The 19,028-nt window shown below is 32.2% G+C and overlaps 1 protein-coding gene and 1 pseudogene across 1 annotated transcript in view; both read left to right on the top strand.

Annotated features, from left to right (window-relative positions):
- Positions 1–19,028, top strand: part of PARD3 (par-3 family cell polarity regulator) — a gene marked incomplete at its 5' end in the record, with an annotated part of 522,521 nt that overhangs the window by 261,279 nt on the left and 242,214 nt on the right. Inside the window, 3 exons of the mRNA XM_023521117.1 lie at positions 1,643–1,782; positions 4,518–4,646; positions 6,932–6,970. Coding sequence (XP_023376885.1) covers positions 1,643–1,782; positions 4,518–4,646; positions 6,932–6,970 — 308 coding nt within the window. The remainder of the gene's footprint in view (positions 1–1,642; positions 1,783–4,517; positions 4,647–6,931; positions 6,971–19,028) is intronic.
- On the top strand, positions 9,338–9,456 carry LOC111729972 (annotated as a pseudogene).

The raw sequence follows: 19,028 nt of genomic DNA, 5'->3' as shown, positions 1-19,028 counted from the left end.
GAAATTAGCTTCTTAATAAAGTCAGAGAAGAAGGTCAGTAATCTGTTTCAGTCAGTGCAAAATATTTGATTGGCTTTGCTAAATGAAAATTGATATCTATTTATCTTTCTTTTGAAGGTCATTGCCTGAACTTTTAGCTTACAGATTTAGGGGTTATTGCTGATATTTTAATAGTATGAAAGTTCATATAACAGTCTTTGTAGTTCATACAAATTAATATTGCAAAAAGAGAATAATTAAAATTCATTCTTAAGAAATGTTATTGCAAGTCATTAGAGTTTCATGAAAGCACAGACATATGGAAGAGTCCCAGCAGAATAATTAGGAAAATTTTATATAGACAATATGCCATTCAAGTCTTCACACAGAAGACTTAAGAAATGAACAGTCCAGGCACATTAGAGTGATTTTAGACTTTCAGGCAATGAATGTTTTGTTTGAACTTGAGATTATTTATAATAGGTTTTGTTATAGGTATAATTATTGAATGTTTTCTTCATTTCTACTTTGTTTCTTCTTTAACCCACTTTTTAATTCAAGTTTCTTTGCCCATATTCGTTTCCTAAGCTTTATACTCGAGCCTATAATTTTGTACTGAGTGCTGCATTAATGTAGTCTTTTATAGATTTTTTATCTTTACATATCTCTTTATTTATCTCATAATATCAAGCATTTGTCCTAAGACCATTTTATCTGAAATGGAACCTAACATCTTAAGTAACTTTTTAAAAGCTCTAGTTATTAGAAGAGTTATAGAAAATTCCATGATTCATTAGAAATTTTTCATTATCTTCACATATTTTCTTGGTTCATTTTGGCTTATTACATGTTGGTTCTAGTGACCTTTTTTCTGCACTGTATTGAGTGTATGAGAGTGCCTGTCAAGAAAGCTGCCAAAGAATTTAGAATTTAAATTATATAAACTAGCACAATCATTTATAAATGCCTCGTTAATTTCAGTACCTTTAACTATGATGATTCTCAGACTTGGTAGCTGTGATCTGTGATGGGTTCTTCTCTAGGTAATTTGCCTTTTTTTTTTTGGAGAAATATACATAGTCAGATTTAGATGAATTAGAAGAGAACTAGGCAAAAATAATATGGTTCATCCTGTCAGTGAATTGCTGTGACTTATTACATTTTGGGGAGATTCTGTTATCTCTATCTAGAAAAATTTCTCTATTTTTCACCCCCTGAACATTTCTCTTCCCTTGCTCCAAAGCCTACCTGTCAAATCTAGATACCATTATTACACAATAATACTTTCTGTTTGATGTACTGTGGGTTAGAAGTGTTTTTGTTTTTGTCATAGAGAATTGTTTATTTTCATAATCAAAGACATAGGCATTTAAAAACTTTAGCAAGAATATTTGTATATTTGCATATTTGCATGTTACCTTTCATCTGTCTTTGGGTAGTTTCCCATTTAATGAATTTTGATATTTGAACCATTTAAACCTTTAAGAATTGTCTATTTTGAAAATCTATTACAACTTTTAGAGAATTAAAAGAAATGTAGGCCATGTGAAAGTTACAAAATGTCAAATTGATGCAGAGAGTAACAACAAATCTTTTGTGTATGATACACCCATAGAATTCAAGGTAGCTCATTTTATTATTTTTCTCCCTGCTATATATTTAGGTACAGAAGGTTTGGGATTCAGCATCACTTCCAGAGATGTAACAATAGGTGGCTCAGCTCCAATTTATGTGAAAAACATCCTTCCCAGAGGAGCTGCCATCCAGGATGGCCGACTTAAGGCAGGAGATCGACTTATAGAGGTGAGCGACTTCTCTAAGTCAAAAGTTTCATAGTTCTTGGAAAGTTATTCTTTTAAATATTTTTATAAAATATGAAACTAAATCATATATTTTAGCAGCAGTATGAATCTTAAAACAATGTATTTCTGCTTTACTCTATACATTTTTCCATGTTCTCTGATGAGAAATATCTTTTTATTTAGTTTACTCAAATTTTTAGTTTCTCAGACATTTGGTTTATGACATAACATAATTTTGTCATTATGTAAGTGCAGTGTCTGTTATGTTATATTTCTGGATGGCTTTAACTTTTTGTCTGGCAATCTAGAAATGTTACCTACTTTGTAATCAAAACTAAGACAAATGAAGTAAGTAAAAACAATATGTTTTGCTGAGAGGAACAAGGAAATTTTTAAATGTCAGCATGGGAAATGAACTGAGACATAAAAATCAAATGTTAGAAAAGAGAAACAGTTTTTCAAAATTTCTGTACCTCATGAGTTTCAGTTCATTGGTCTTCGACTCTGTCTTTGACATACATAAACGTACAGAATTTCTATTTGTGTGAATGTTGGTGCATATGGAATTGGGAGAAATACTGACAAAACGTATACTTTATTAGCCATTTTTCTTAATGTTTTCTTCAGAAAACAGTCTGTCTTCTTAGCAGATAGTATTTCCTAATTACTAGCTAGTATTCAAATTCTATTGTTAATGTACATTTTTATATTACCTTTTGAACTCTCCAGATTGAGCTCTCGTAAAGATTTCTTGAAAAGTAATGGAGCAAAAGAATAACTTCCGGATTTTTTTCCACATACACATTTTGGGCCAAGATGCCTTAAATCTTACTCCTTTCCTTTTTGTCTTGTTCATGTGACACCATTTTTTAAAGGGCCACAAACGGAAGCTGACTGAAAAGAAAATTTGAGTACAAATTATATTTAAGGTGTTGCTTCTAGAAAGGGTCACTGGTCTTTGGGGTGAAATTGAGCAACTGACCCTTGAGCAGTGTGGAAGTTAGGTGCACTGACACCAATATCCCTTAACCCCTGGTGTCTTGCAGTAAAAAATCCCAGTAGTACTTTTGGCTCCTCCAAAACTTACCTACTAATAATTTACTGTTGATCAGAAGCCTTACTGATAACATAGTCAACAAACATATATTTTGTATGTTATGTGTATTATATACTGTATTCTTACAATAAGGTAAGCTAGACAAAAGAAAATGTCCTTAGGAAAATCGTTAAGGGAGAGAAAATCCATTTTCAGTACTGCACATATTGATTGAAAAAATGTCTGTGTATATAAGTGGGACTGGATGAGTCTCTTGTTTTCCAAGGGTCAACTGTAATATTATTCCAAGTGTGTAGTTGTAGCTTGTTTTACTTGGTAATAGTCTCAGGTGGGACTTGAATCTTTGCCTCGCCCTTTTGTCCCAGACCTCCTTCTCTCCCTGCATCCTCCCTTCCCACCTTTTTTTCTGAAGGTAACCACTTTATTTTTGCGTCTCTGTTTCATCACATAGTTGCTTTACTTTTAACACTTTTAAAGACTTTTAAAGACTTTCATTTTTCTTTTTGAGCAATAAGAAAGGCCTGCAGCCTATATTTTTTCAGAGTCAGCCTTTATTTTCTATAGTTATCAGCTTTCTCTTAAAACTGAAACTACATTTTTACATGTTTTAAATCTGACTGTCTAGTATCTTTAGTTGGAGTTACAATTCCGTGGTACCTTTTCTGAGTACCTAGATATCTGTAAGCATACATTAAAAAAAAAAAATCAAGTTACTTTTTTTTGTTACTTAGAAATTTTTTGCTTCCTTTGACCTCATTATTACTTATTTATTTCTTGCAATCCCTTAATAGTAGTAGAACATTGAGCTATATACAATGGTTTTTAGCAGAGGGGAGATAGGTTCTAAAACATATTCTAACTACAGGAAGATTTTTATATTACAGTGTAAGTAATATACTTAATTGCTTTGGACAAAATGTTATTTTTGTCTAAAGAAAAATAATATGAAATACTTTTAAAAGGAACTTCCATACTCATTTCTGTTAAATATATAGTGCTTTCTGATAACGTTATTTTACTTCCTAAAAGATAAAAATGATGAGATTTCCCAGGAACTGGTTGTTTCAAATTCTTTTTTTTTTTTTTTCCTGGTAGAATTCTCTTAAACCCTTGAAAAATACTGAGGTGAAATGTTGTTATTCCTCCAAAAATATTATGATTAGTTTGTCGAGATTCTTCTTTAAGATTTACCTTTTAGGGATAAAAAGGTTATCTTCATAATTTTTGGTAAAATTTCACTTAAAGTTAGAATATTTTTACAAAAATATTTTTTAGTGTGTTTTTACTACCTGCTTTAAAAGCCACGCCTTTTTATTTTGGTTTAAGAAACCCTATACTACACAAGGCCATCAAGATACATCAGTTAAGAGCCAGGAAGTTTTGTGTTAACTTGACATTTTAGATATATTTGTTTATTACTTGTTACTTGTTAATGTTCTGATGGCTGTAGCTTTTGGTTTATTGATGAGCACTAAAAGATTTACTACTTCCTGTCTCACTTGTAAATACCTGGTCTGCATTTCTTTATTAGCCACAACAACCTGGTGGTTACCAGATCATGTAGAATTTACCATGAAATGAATTATGTTTCATAGCAGACATGATCAGTTCTAGATTGTGTGTCTGTTCTGTTAGCCATTTGCATAGGATTGGAGCTGAAAACATTTTATTTGTTTTAGGTAAATGGCGTAGATTTAGCAGGCAAATCCCAAGAGGAAGTTGTTTCCCTGTTGAGAAGTACCAAGATGGAAGGGACTGTGAGCCTTTTGGTCTTTCGCCAAGAAGATGCCTTCCACCCAAGGGAACTGGTGTGTAAATTTAAAGCAAATGAAACATATCCGATGCACATGAGGCAGGAATCCGGATTAGCTACCGATGGCCAGTGTTTATCAAAACGTTTTCTAAGCAGTTTCTGTATTTTATATGTCTTTCAGCCTTAACTTAATACATGCATTCTTTTCTCATTTTCCCTCAGTTTTGGAAATAGGTATCCACAATGTTGAATGTAGGGGTATTTAAAAATCAAAATGCAGGGATGTTTTCTGGGACAGCAAATGTTTATTACTGAATGCTTTCAGATGGACTGATTGAATAACAGACACGTCGATTAATTCATAACTGTCACTTCAAAGGCTGTTGTTGAAAGCTTGCCACCTTCTCCACTACATATGACAAATCTTCATGTTTCAGAATTTCATAGTACATGTAGCTAAGCCAAATAAAGATGCTTACTTGTTTATGAAAAGGAGTACCTTACTTAAATATTATTATTGAAAATAAAAAGACCTGAGTGGCAGTAAGTGCCCCAGGCCATTAATTACTAATATAGACATTACTTAGAATGACATAGGTGAAATGAAAAGGCATTTGATTTGCAAATTATTTTACTTTTTTGTACATATATCAATACATCTAAATATTAGATAAAGGTACTTACATAGTATTGGTTTGAAGGAAATATATATATTAAATCGACATAGTTCTGAGTATTTTCCTGCAAAAAAATGCCATTTTATATATATATAAAAAGAACATAATTGGAAGAATCACCGTTATCTTTCAATGTGGTGAGAAAATTGTTTTACTTGAGTGCAAGTGGTGTTTTAACTTTCTCAAACACAGATTCTAATTGGGTCGTTTTACAATATTTGACCTCTTTCAGCTATTTTCTAGCTTTATTTAAAAAATAATTGATTCACATATACTAGAGTGGCAAGGTTTTAGGGGTACAGTTACCAGATTTGTCCTATAGCCCTAACTCTCATAGGCTAATACATCAAATATGGATGTCATGGTTAATAAAATGTTCCTTTTATTATAAATCAGATAAATTTTAGTTATAGGGATATCCTATCCCTTGATTACAAACAGATCTAAAATTTACTGTGATTTTGTGTAAATTTCAGATTTTGATAAAGTTGAAAAGTGAACACTAGTGTTTTAAGTAGATTTTTAAAAAGTATAAAAACATTTTTATTTCTATTTTAAAATGTTTAATGCATTATTTATCAATTAAATTGAGTTTTCTTCCCCCACTGTTACCTAATTTTGTGCTTAAGATGCCACCTGATCCTAAATCTGGAGATATCTCTGTTAAATTCTAAATTCGCACTTGAGAAACAGCAAGAACAACTAAGTTTTAGATAGGATTTGATGAAGCTTTAATTATTCTTCAGTAGACCTGAGTCTGGGTAATAGCATTATTAGATTGCCAGAGCCTCAGTACTGCTCTTAAGCAGCCTTTCTGGAGTTACTGCCAACATATAGCCAGCTTAAGGTTATTCAGGTTCTTCTTGTCCAATTTTGATCTTCCAGGCTTCTGTTTTCCCCTTCTGCTGCCTACTTTTTTTTTTCTTGGTTATTTAATTTATTGCTTGTGAGCTTTTCATTAAGGAGTGAGCCAGTAGGCCATCAGTCTGTTATTCACGTTGCAGCTGCTTTTCAAGATTTAAAAGATTAAAATTCTGAAAACTTAAAGGGGGCATTTAAAATGATCTTTGAATTCAATTAACAAAACTCTTTTCCTTTGAGTGTCTGTGTTTAAATTCTGTGTCTAAAACAAAATACTTTTATTAATATGTGCCTTTTTTATAAATCAACCTTATGTAATTCAAACAACTCTATAATATATGAAAAAAAATTACATTTAAAAAAAAAAAAACCTGTGTAAAATTTAAGGTATAATGGTTGTGGTTCAGACTGTTATTATCTGGTCAAGCTATCAAATTATAATATACCTTCTAACTTAGATTTAGTTGATAAATGTTTTTTTTTAAATCAGAAATAGTGCTACAAATAGAAAAGCAGTTTGGTGAGATTTGTTTTCCTCCAAATAATTTCGTGATGAACTGTGAATGAACAAGTAAACTTACATCTAGAAAAATTTCTTAAAACACACAGCCACACAAAATATAACCACATCAGTGAAAGTTTGGAAGACAGAGTAATACATCAGCCAGAATATAATTCCCCTCTATATAGTTTGTGGATTTTAAAAACGACCAAAATTTCCTTTAAAGTAAAGCTTTGTGTCCCTGTATGTTGAAGATGGCTTTGGTCAGTCTGTATTTATGTTTTTCTTCAATTCTTCTAGAATGCAGAGCCAAGCCAGATGCAGATTCCAAAAGAAACGGTAAGAGCTTTGTCTTTTGCAAGGATGCAGAGATGTTGGAAAGATAAATGGAACTAACTTTTTACTAATTAAATATGAAAACTTGTCCTCCCTTTTCCTAGCTCATAATAGATACTGTTATGTTATTATGGAATTTATGTTATTAAATTCCAAAGTGGTCTTAAGGTGACTTACTGCTACTATCCCAGATATAGATTATCTTGTGATTATTTTTGGCCAGATAGGGATAAAAAAGAGAGAGACATTCGAATAGTTTTCTATTACCTGTATACTAAGAGGGACTAAAAGTTGGTGAGACTATAGTAAAATGCTATAAGTAACTACAAAATTGAAAACAAACAAACAAAAAAAACTTGATTCAGGCACAGGAAAAAAATAGGAAAAACTAAAGCACAATAAAAATGTATCATAAGCAGGAAAAATAAAATGCCAGTAATTAGTCTAAATATATTAGTTGTTTGAATAACTTCTAAGTGTTTTATTTCATGTAAGTTATTATAACATAAGAGGTAACTTCTCTTAATAAAAGTAAGTATTCACAGCTTAGATTAAAATACAACCCTAGTTATATCCTATTTAGAAGACAAATCTTAATATAGACTGGAAATGAAGGAGCAAGTTGAGTTCTAGCAGGCAATACTAACATAATGATATAAGAATTGCCATATCAGTCTCTGAAACTATCACTTCAGTGTAGATATACTGCATGGGGAAAAAAGAGAGGGTGTTTATATTGACACATAGTATCATCCAGTAGAAATTCTTAACAGTTAAGACCTTTTACATGTCAAACAACATAGCATAAAACATATCATTCCCAAGCTCTTATAAGTAAAAAGAAAACTTAAAAACATATCCTTATAGGTGAAACCAATACATATTTTTCAAAAAATTATCATTTTATGTAGACAAAAAGGTAAGAATATGAAGAATCTGAATAACATAATTAACGGATTTAATATTTCTTTGCATAATTTTAAACAAACAGCTTTGAACCTAATAAGGAAAGAAACAAAATGTTATTTTCAAATATTCTATAATTACACAAAGATGGATGACAAATCAGACTTCAGAGGAAAATCAGTAAACAACCTTGAGAATATTACACATTCATAAGTGTAGGTTGTGGAAAATTCATAGCCTTAATTTTTTATTTCTAAAATCAATAGGTCAGTGACAGCGAATCAAAATCACAGTGGTATTTGTGCATTGTGTATGGTGGGGTGGGTTGAAAGCTGAGAGGAAATTGGACAAATTGATTTCAAACAATAAAGAGGGCACATAAATGATTTATACTATTTTAAAAGAAAATTATGATGACAAAAGTACTATAAAGCCAAAATACTTAAAATAGCATAATATCGTTACAGGAATAGATAAATAGATCATTTAAACACATTAACGATGATAGAAACAGACCTGGTGTGTCTGTGTATGTGCATGTATGTTAACGGTGGAATGTCAAAATAGTGGTAAAGGATGGTTTTCTTAATGTCTAAAACATTCTCCACTCACTTTAAAAAGTTACATTTCTTCTTCTTACCATACGCTAAAATAAATTCCAGCTGATTATGAAATTTAACCTAAAAAAAAAAATACTAAAAAGTATTAAGAGAAAATATGTGAAAATCTCTTTAACTCTCGATAGTGAATGTTGTCAAAGCCATAATATCATTAGATAATAGGTTGATAGATTTGTGTGTGTCTGTGTGTTTGTATAGTTTTGTATAGCAATAACCATACCAAAAAATATTTATAAGTCAAATGCTAGATGGGAGAAGTATTTTGCAATGTGGTCCCTGGGTAAAGAATCACTCCTTTGTTGTTAGAATCTGAATATCATAGAACTTTTTGGAAAACAGAATGACTTTGCACATAAACTGCATCTGTTGGTGCTTAAGACAATCTGAGATGGCAAATGACTATATAAGCAGTAAAGATAGGCATATTCTTTCAAAATATTTAGTTAGTCCTGGTGAGGAAATTGATGATTGAACTTTTCAATCACTAAGGGGAAGCAGCATCATTGGCTTTAAATGTAGTATTCCATTGAGAATTGCAAGTTCTATTCTCATACACTCCTTACCCACAAAGCCCTGTGTGTTCCTGAGAGCCTGCCAAAACAAATGACAATTCATTCACCTTGACAAAAGAAGTTATATGCATATGCATATTGTCTGATTTCCAATTACAAATGGAAATTTTTTCTGATGAATTTTCCAAGTAAATTCAAAAAGCATAGTGTTTTTTCAGATGTTTTCTTTTTGATTTTTTTTTTCCTTTTAATATGTCTTCTTACAACTGTGTCTTTTTCTGCTCTTGCTGCAGTTGCAGTGCCATTTTGGGTTGTTAAAAGCATCATATTGAGTCTACAGCCATGCCACCCTGAACAAGCCCGATCCCATCTGATCTCGGAAACTAAGCAGGGTTGGGCCTAGTTAGTACTTGGATAGGAAATCACCTAGGAAGACCATGTGCTGTAGGTGTTAAAAAAAAAAAGCAAAAAAAAAAGCATCATATTAAACTTTTAATTAAAAAAAATTGACTTCCAGGGTCTCTGCCATTCTTTGTATCTTTTGATGGCAAGTCATTAAATTCATTTAAGGCTTGAAATTCTCTGGTATTATTTAAACTTTAATGTGATTATAAGCACCTTGAGAACAGATATGTCTGGAAGCTCAGTTCATTTGTTTGTTGGTTGATCGTCACAATGATCCATAACTGACTTCGTCCGAGAAATTAAAAAAAAAAAGGTCATTAAGGGTCAATAGCTAATAGACCTTTTGAATTTTTATGATGTAAATTTCTTGTGATATATAAATACTGTATTAATTAGAGTGGGAGATTATAAATTCTAGTTTTAGGTTAACTATTTAAAATCGGACAAAAAGGTGAATTAGTCAGCGAAGTCTCAAGGTCACTTGCTCCATGTCCTGACCAAACTTCTTTACCTTTGAAAAATGTATTTACTTGGTACAGGGCACTCTCATGTGGATGTACAGGTTGGACAAGACACTCATGGGTGTGTTAGGGATCTCCAGAGAAACTAAACCAGTAGGATGTGTGCATACATAAAAAGAGATTCAGTATAACGAATTGGCTTGTGTGATTTGGAGGCTAGTGAAGCTCGAGACCCAGGAAAGCCCTGGTTCAGTTCCATTCCAAAGTCCAGCAGGCTTGAGGCCCAGGAGAGCCAACGGTGCATATCAGGACCTAAGTCACTCTGCTGGAGAGTTCCCCCTTCTGCAGAGAGGCTTGTCTTTCTGTTCTGTTCAGGCCTATAACTGATTGGATGATGCCCACCCACATTATGGAGGGCAGTCTGTTCTGTTCAAAGTTCACCAATTTAAATATTAATCTCATGAAAAAACATTCTCCAAGTTGACACCTAAAATTAACATCACAGTGAGGTAGTGAGTTTACCTACTGGCTATCAGGCTTTGATTCCCAAGATGTCAGCTTCTTCCTGGGGTTTCAAATAGGACTAAAGTAAACCTGCTTAGTAAGCCCTCCAGGAACTCTTCAGTTAAGATCCATGTAAGAATATTATTGTATGTTAAACAAATTCAGGGCTGTCGGATAAAAGTAGAGCGAACTTTAGAAAATAATGTGGTTTAGAGATGTTACTAGATCGTAGAGATAAGATATACTATGTACTTAAAAGTCATGAATTCAAAATGCATTCCAAAAAGAGTTAGTTCTCCCTATAGAAACAGTAGGGTACATTGGGGAATCTTTGAGAACCTCCCCGAAGATCAGGAAGCATCTCGATTGGCAAACTTCAGAAGGTTATGGCCTTGATTTGGAAATTTAATGAGCAAGGCAATAAGTATGGGCATTAATAGCTTAATTTAACTGATAATTATAGTAGATCAAGTAAATGCTACCATATTGACTCCTACTGTAAATTGAGAAAATAGCAGAAGAAATTAAGAAAACTATTCCATTTGTAATAGCATAAAAAGAATAAAATGCTTAGAAATAAATTTAACCAAGGATGTGAAAGATCTGTATCCTGAAAACTATAAGATAGCGATGAGAGAAGTTGAAGATGACACAAATAAATGGAAATATAACCTGTGCTCATGGATTAAAAAAATTAATATTGTTAAAGTGTCCATTCTGCCCATACTGATCTATGGAATCACTATAATCTCTCTCGAAATTCCAATGGCATTTTTCACAGAAGAAGAAAAAAACAATCCTAATATGTATACGGAACCACAGAAGACCCCAAAGAGCCAAAGCGATCCCAAGAAGGAACAACAAAGCTGGAGGCATTACACTTCCTGATTTCAAACTATATTATGAACCTGTAATAATCAAAACAGTATGGTATTAACATAAACAGATACATAGATCATGGAACAGAATAGAAAGCCCAGAAATAAACCCACACATTTATGGTCAATTAATTTATGATACAGGAGCCAAGAATATACAATGGGGGAAAGGACAATCTCTTCACTAAATGATGTTGGAAAAACTTGATAGCTGCGTGCAAAAGAATGAAACTAGATCTCTATTTTACAACAAACACATTATTCAACTCAAAATGGATTAAAGATTTGAATTGTAAGACCTGAATCCATAAAACTCCTAGAATAAAATATATGAGGTAAGCTCCTTGACATCAGTCTTGGCAATGGTTTTTTGGATTTGACACCAAAAGCAAAGGTAACAACAACAACAACAACAACAACAACAAAACAACATGTGGGACTAAATCAAATATAAAAGCTTTTGCACAGCAAAGGAAACAACTGACAATTAAAAGGCAACCAATGGAATGAGAGTAAATATTTGCAAATCATATATCAGATGGGAGGTTAATATCCAAAATACATAAAGAACTCATGCAAATCACTAGCAAAAAAAAAAAATCTGATGAAAAAATGCGAAGAGGATCAGAATAAACTTTTTTCCAAAGAAGACATAGTAATGGCCAACAGGGTACATGAAAAGGTGCTCATCGTCACTGATCATCAGGGAGATGCAAATCAAATCCACAGAATATCACTTCATACCTGTTAAAATGACTTTCATCAAAAAGATGAGTAAATGTTGGCGAGGATGTAGAGAAGAGGGAACCTTTGCATACTGTTTGTGGGAATGTAAGTTGGTGCAGCCACTATGGAAAACAGTATGAATATTCCTCATGAAATTGAAATAGAATTACTATGTGATCCAGCAATCCTACTTCTGAGTATGTACCTAAAGGAAATCAGGATTTTGAAGAGATATGTGCACTCCCATTTTCATTGCAGCATTATTCACAAGAGCCATAGCCAAGATAAGTGTCCATCAACAGATGAATGGATAAAGATGTGGTATATATATTATATATAATACATGTTTTATATCTATCTATATATATCTATATCTATCTGCCTATCTATATATATATATATATACACACACACATATACATACATACATACATACATACATACACACACACACAATGGAATATCATTCAGCCATGAAAAAGGACATCTTGCCATTTGAAACAAATGAATGGACCTTAAGGATATTATGCTAAGTGAAATAAGTCAGATAGAAAAAACAGATATTTTATGATACTAAATGTGGAATCTAAAAAAGCCGGACTCATAGAAACAGACTAGAATGGTGGTTCCCAAAGTCTAGGGGTTGGAGGGAAAGGGGAGATAGATGTCGGTCAAAGAGTATAAGCTTCTAGTCATAAGACTCAAGTTCTGAAGATCTAATGTACAGCATTGTGATGATAATTAATGATGCTGTAATATGCACTCGAAAGTTGCTAAGAGAATAGATCTTAAATGTTCCCACCGCAAAAAAGAAATGGTAATTATGTTATTTGATGGAGGTGATAGCTAATGCTATGATAATCATTTTTCAATATGTAAGTATCAAATCAACACATCCGTACACCTTAAATTAACACAACGTTGTATGTCAATTATATTATAGTAAAACTGGGGGAAAAAAATAGTTGAGTCAGAGAAAGCAAATAGCCTCCTGAGGGACTGAATTGTGAATCATTACATGTTTATGAAAACTGTACGAATTCTTTAGGATAAACTTATCATCGAACACTTCTTTAGGCTTATAATGTAAATTAATTTTGGTACATTATAGAACATACATGAAAGTGTACAAAACTTTGTAATTTGAGATCTTGTTGAAGATTTATACTATCATGCTCTGAACATATGTCGACCTTAATGGTTTGATTTTGAGCATCAAATGTTCCTATTGTCAAAAAGAATTTCATAAACTATATGCTATTTCTAGCATGCTTTAAATGCTCAGATTTATCCTGAGCTTATAATTTAATGAAATAAGTTTTAATTCAAATGATTCTAACTTATTTTAATTCAGTCTTATTTCAGAATCGAAATAGGTTAATATTTTCATGATCTTACAAAAATAGTAATGATTTTGTAGTGAATCTCTCAATGTTTAATGATTTTATTTGAAATTGCTTACTATTACAGTAATATAGAGATTTATTATTGTTTGATGTGTTTTCCCTTGGGAAATATATCTTAGTTATTTTTTATTGTCCTTTTTATTGTCCTGTAGTGATAAAATTAATATCTTTAAAATTTATTATAGCTTTTTTGCTATTGAACTCAGATTATTTTAAAGATTATATTGGTAGTAATGCCTATTTTAAAAATAAAAATTGCGTTAGATATGGGAAAGCTATTCTGAATTAATTATTAAGTAATTTTTATTCTGAAATGTCCAAATTTTCAGAAAGTTTTAAGAATTATAAAAAGAACTCCAACGTACCCTTCACTCACATTCTCCAATTGTTAATATTTTCCCACATTTGACATGTAATTTTCTTCAACCACCTCTACTTTTTCCTGCTTCCCACTGCATATTTTTTTTGTGAATTGAGAATGCACAATAGACATAATTACCCTTTATCTGTAAATATTCCAGTATGTATATACTAAGAACAAGAACCTTTTCTTATATAATCATTATATAGTTAATCAAAACCACAAAATTAACATCGATTTAACAGTCTGGTTGTCCCAGTTGTCCCAGTTTATGTTCTAATAGCACACAGAAATGGAATGAATGAATGAATGAATGAATGAATGAATGACTACATAAGAATTATAATCTGGTCCAGATTCCAATTCAGGATCATGCATGGGATTTAATATAGCTCTTTAGTCTCCCTTAATCTGAAGCATAGCTTCAGTTTATATTTGTTTTTCATGTTTGAAAAGCAAAATACTTCAAGAGTGTGCCTCCGTTTGGGTTTGTGTGACATTTCTTTAATTGGGTAAAGATTTTTCCTGCTTAATAGTACAGATTAATAACTGTACGAAACATTTGTTCTTAGTATTTGTATTATCAAGCATCAAATTTTAAAATTTTTTAAATTTTACTTGTATTCAATATTTCAATTAGAAAAGAGCATAATAAGGCCTGCTGTAACAATTTAACTTTGCCAATAAAAATAATTAACCCTAAAATACCAGCACATATAACATTCATAAACATTAATCTTACATATAGGATAAATTAAAATATTTAAAAGAAACTTTAGACTATGACTCAAGGGTTACTTTTTATGAAAAAAAAAAGATAACTTCTCTGTTTAAAGAATTCTCTTAAAAACATAATGTTCGTTATTATTTGGGATAACTGCATATTTAAGTTTTGTGTGTCAAATAAGTGTATTCTACCTTAACTTCTATAAGAATTTTTGTTAGATGTGAGAATATGATGGCCGCCACCATGGTATCCTTGTTTTGTCAGACCCATCATAGTGCCAGCCCCTGCCCAACACTTATAGCTGTCTTCCTCTCTCCCCCTTCCCCACACTGTGTTTTTGAAGAAGGAAAATTAAAGAAATGGTATGTAATGGGATTTGTATGTTACAGAAAGTAATCTATATTGATAGAGAACTCAGCCAAACACAGAAAAATAATCAAGATCACCTACAATTATGTGACTTCGGTGCCACCATTTTGATATGCATTTTTTCATGACTTTCTTCTTTACCTATATAACTAATGTATGCCATGTCCCAGGCACATATCATGTAGCTAATGTCATCTCCCAAGCAGAAAGAAAAGACCGATATAGCCTTTCCTTGTGAAACTTTCACTAATAGGAGAAGACAGACATTAAACAATTTATAAGAATAGGATTCCAAGGGTGATGGTGGGTGTGAAGTACTGGAAGGTATGAAAACCCATAGGTTAAAACTCAATTTCTTATTCATAAATGTTTTTGTGTCTCACTAAATGGTTTTTTTTAAGACACTTTAATAGCTGAATGGTATTCTATTGTGTAGATATATCTTAATTTACTTAATATCATCTATGTAGGTTGTTTTTAATTTTTAGCTGTTCTAATTAAGGCAGTGAATACCCAAACAGTTAAAACTTTGTTCATGACCACAATTAGTTTTTTAATGACATTTTACTAAAAGTCGTATTTCTGGGTTAAGTAATAAGCAAAATATAGAGGCTTTTGATAAGCTTTGCCAACTTGGCTTCCATAAAAAGTATACCTTTTTATATTTGCACCAGCAGTGAAGAAAGTGCCCATTTTGCCATACCTTCTGCATTTCTCAGATATCATTTAAAAAATATGTTTTTTAGCAATTTGATAACGTTTATTGATTGCATATTTTTTGTTGCAAGTAAGGATGAACCTTTTACAGCTTTTTTGGTCCACCCATCTTTCTTTAATGAACTGTTCACTCACATTCCTTTCCCATTTGTTGTGGGAATGTTCATCTTTTGTTATTAATTTATCAGGACTTGCGCAATAAAGATATTAATTCTATGACGAAGGGAGGGAGAGAGAAATCAATAAATTATAGTGGAGCAATAAGCAGGAACAAATTCGGCTGTTATTTCTCTGTTCACACTCTTGACACCTCTGACACCAGATGTGTGAGTTTTCTACACCAAGCAATTCTGATACCCATCTGGAGTTAATGTAGACCCTACAAGTTAAGGACTCAGTCCCACAAGACTGTCCCCCACTTCAGATGCCAATGTCAAGTAGTGGTTCCTCTGGTTACACTTGACTTCTGACTTGGCTAACAACCAGAGGTTCCCACAACCATCTCTCTAGGTTCAATAATTTGCTTAAGTTACTCACAGAACCCATGAAAATAGTTTACTTACTATTGCCAACTTATTACAAAGGATGTTTTAAAAGGCACAAAGTGAATGGCCATTTGAAAAGATATTTAGGGCGAAGTCTGGAAGGTTCTAAGCTCAAGAGCTGCTGTCCCTGTGGAGTAGGGATGCGTCACCCTCCTGTCATGTGGCTGTGTCTGTCAACCTAGAGGCTCTTTGAACCCTATACTTTTGGGATTTTTATGGAGGCTTCATCACGTAGGCATGATCGATTATAAACTTCATTTCCAGCTCCTCTCCTCTCCAGTCTTTGGAGAATGGAGGCGAGGCCGAAAGTGCAAAACTTCTAATTATGGCTTGGACTTTCTCTGTCCAGGAGCCCAGCAAGAATCAGCTTAGTAGAACAAAAGGTGCTCCTGGAAATTACCCAGAAAATTCCAAGGGTTTGAGAAGTTCTCTGTTAGGACTGGAACCAAAAACCAAAATGTTTGCGAGAATCAGATATAAATATATACATATTTCTTATTTCACAAGTGATAAAATGTGTGGTCAGTTATTTCTTTTCAGAGGCCCATGTCAGCTACCTTACTGACATCCATAATTTTATGGACTCATGCTATCTGTCTAGTCATATTTATTTTACCTCTCGACAATATTTTGTACATTCATCAAAATTTTCATGTATCAAGGCTCATAGAATTCTCATGATGATTTTTCTGCTACTTAATATAATCAACTTTCATTTTCTTTCTTATTGGTCTCCCCATTTTGAGATTAACTGCAGATTCACAGTGGCTTTTGCATCAGACTTGCTGGGGAGAATGGAAAGTTGGGTTGGTGATGGGACTTGTAGCTGATTTTGCTGTCTCACTGCAGATACAACTGTACATCTTTTCCGCTGTTTTGAGGATAATGCGAAAGTAAATAGCTTTCATACTGCCCATTTCTCAGGTTCTCTGCTTTTAATATGCTCAGCAAAAATGCCCTATTTTTCTGGGCATTAAAAGGCCAAAATGCCAATAAAGTAATGGGCAAAGGAAGACCTGACTGGTGGCTGTGATGGAAAAAATCACTTGGAGGTTTACATATATGTCCATGAGGGGTATGGTATGTGCTTGAGTGACATGATCATATGCAAATGACTTGAGCAAATTAAAGAAAACGCACTTGTTTGTGTTTCTGTACAAAGAATTCGACTCAAGAAACTTGATAAAGTATAGAATGTGGATGAAAAAATAATCAAGGTGGTAGAAAATTGGCTTCTCCTTTGTATCAGAATGATGAGATTCCTATACTCTCAAGACTTTGTAAAAGTTCTCTGTAACACAGCATTAAAAATTGGTTTCGAAGAGCAAATTTTTTTCTTTAAAACGTTTTGGTGCCAGAGAATTACGTTCTAAAAGCTGGCATTAATTTCAATCTTAATGGATTAATAATGAAACATCAAAGGAAAAGTACAATCTCTCACTTGAATGTTTTTAATGATAATAATGACTTAGGACTTGATAAGAAAGTTGAAAAAAAAATTACCCATTCTGCAGTTTTCATAATAAATGAAAAAACTGTGAAGGAAACAGTCTCCTTCAAGACAGATTCAGAATAGGGCCTATCAGGAAACGATTCCAGCTTGGTTAAAATTTTTCTTCATGTATTCAGTCAGTTCTTTATTATGATTTTTCGACTAGAAAAAATAATGAATATTTTAAACTTTAGTAAAACATTATGGAAGTGTCAAAATCATTAAACATTGAAAAGCCAAACTGAAGATCCAAATCAGTAAGTGGCAATTAAGAACCTTCCAGATTTGAGGCAATAAGCATACTAAATGAACAGAACCAAATGTGCCCATCTAAAGATGTCTTTAGTTTCCATGTCTTTTCAATATATTTTCCCAGAAATATCAATACTGATTCACAAAGTAAGTTTTATCTTTCAATTACTTCTGAATTTGAAGTTAGAAGGGGACTGTGGGGCATATTGACGCTATTTTGTATTTCAAACATCAAAATTTACCTATGTTTTTATACCATTTTATATTGAGGTAGCTATATTCATTCACACAGTCATTATTTAATACTTTTTAATTGTTTTGGACCATATGGATAAAAATAAAAGGTTTATAGAGCAAGACAAGTAGAGAAGGATATTTTGTATAATAAATGTGATGATATCAATATTTTGTTATGAGTAATTGATGTTTATTTCTACTGAGTCCATTGATTTTACTTGAGCTATAATTATTCTCCAGGAATATTTTGAATATATGGAACATTTTATGATGACCTGGCTTAGGCCTTACTTTGACTTTGATACTGAAATTTGTTTTCTTTTTATAGTTAACCATTGCCCTGTATCTTTTCAAGTTCTTATTTTATATTCTTTATTATATAGTTTCCCTGTGTTTAACATATTAATAACTTTATTTTCTTTTTTGAAATGTACCTTATTCTGATAACTATGAGACTGTCCTTTGAGCCAGTACAAAGAATGTCCTACCATAAAATGTTAACATCAAATATTAGTAAATTAAGACTCACTTTAAAAATTTCATTATTATAGATTTAGGGATTTAAAAATAGCATAAGTCTTGTATTAAGATGATCCGAGAAATAATTTCTTACTAGTAAATTCTATACTTCCAAAATTTATTTCATCCAATTCAGATATTTGAGATTGTACATTAAATCCCTAAATTCCTTTTTGAAATTATGTTAATTTCGATTGTTATCAGAAATTTTTAAAAATTTGTTGGGCTACAAAGAAAAAATTGCAGTCTACCCATATTTCCATCACCCTCAAATAGCCTACTTTAATGTGTGTAATTGAGCCATTCTTTAAGAAGCACAATCTTTAAAGGATATATTATATTCCAGTCTAATTATATGCCACTATAACTTAAACATTCTTCATTTAATTTGATAATTCCAGCTTGAATGACTAGGTGGATATGG

The sequence above is a fragment of the Pteropus vampyrus genome, unplaced genomic scaffold (genome assembly GCF_000151845.1).
Source record: "Pteropus vampyrus isolate Shadow unplaced genomic scaffold, Pvam_2.0 Scaffold294, whole genome shotgun sequence".
In the NCBI taxonomy this organism is placed as follows: Eukaryota; Metazoa; Chordata; class Mammalia; order Chiroptera; family Pteropodidae; genus Pteropus; species Pteropus vampyrus.
Note: the sequence above shows the minus strand (reverse complement) of the source record. Positions and strands in the feature narration are given on the sequence as shown.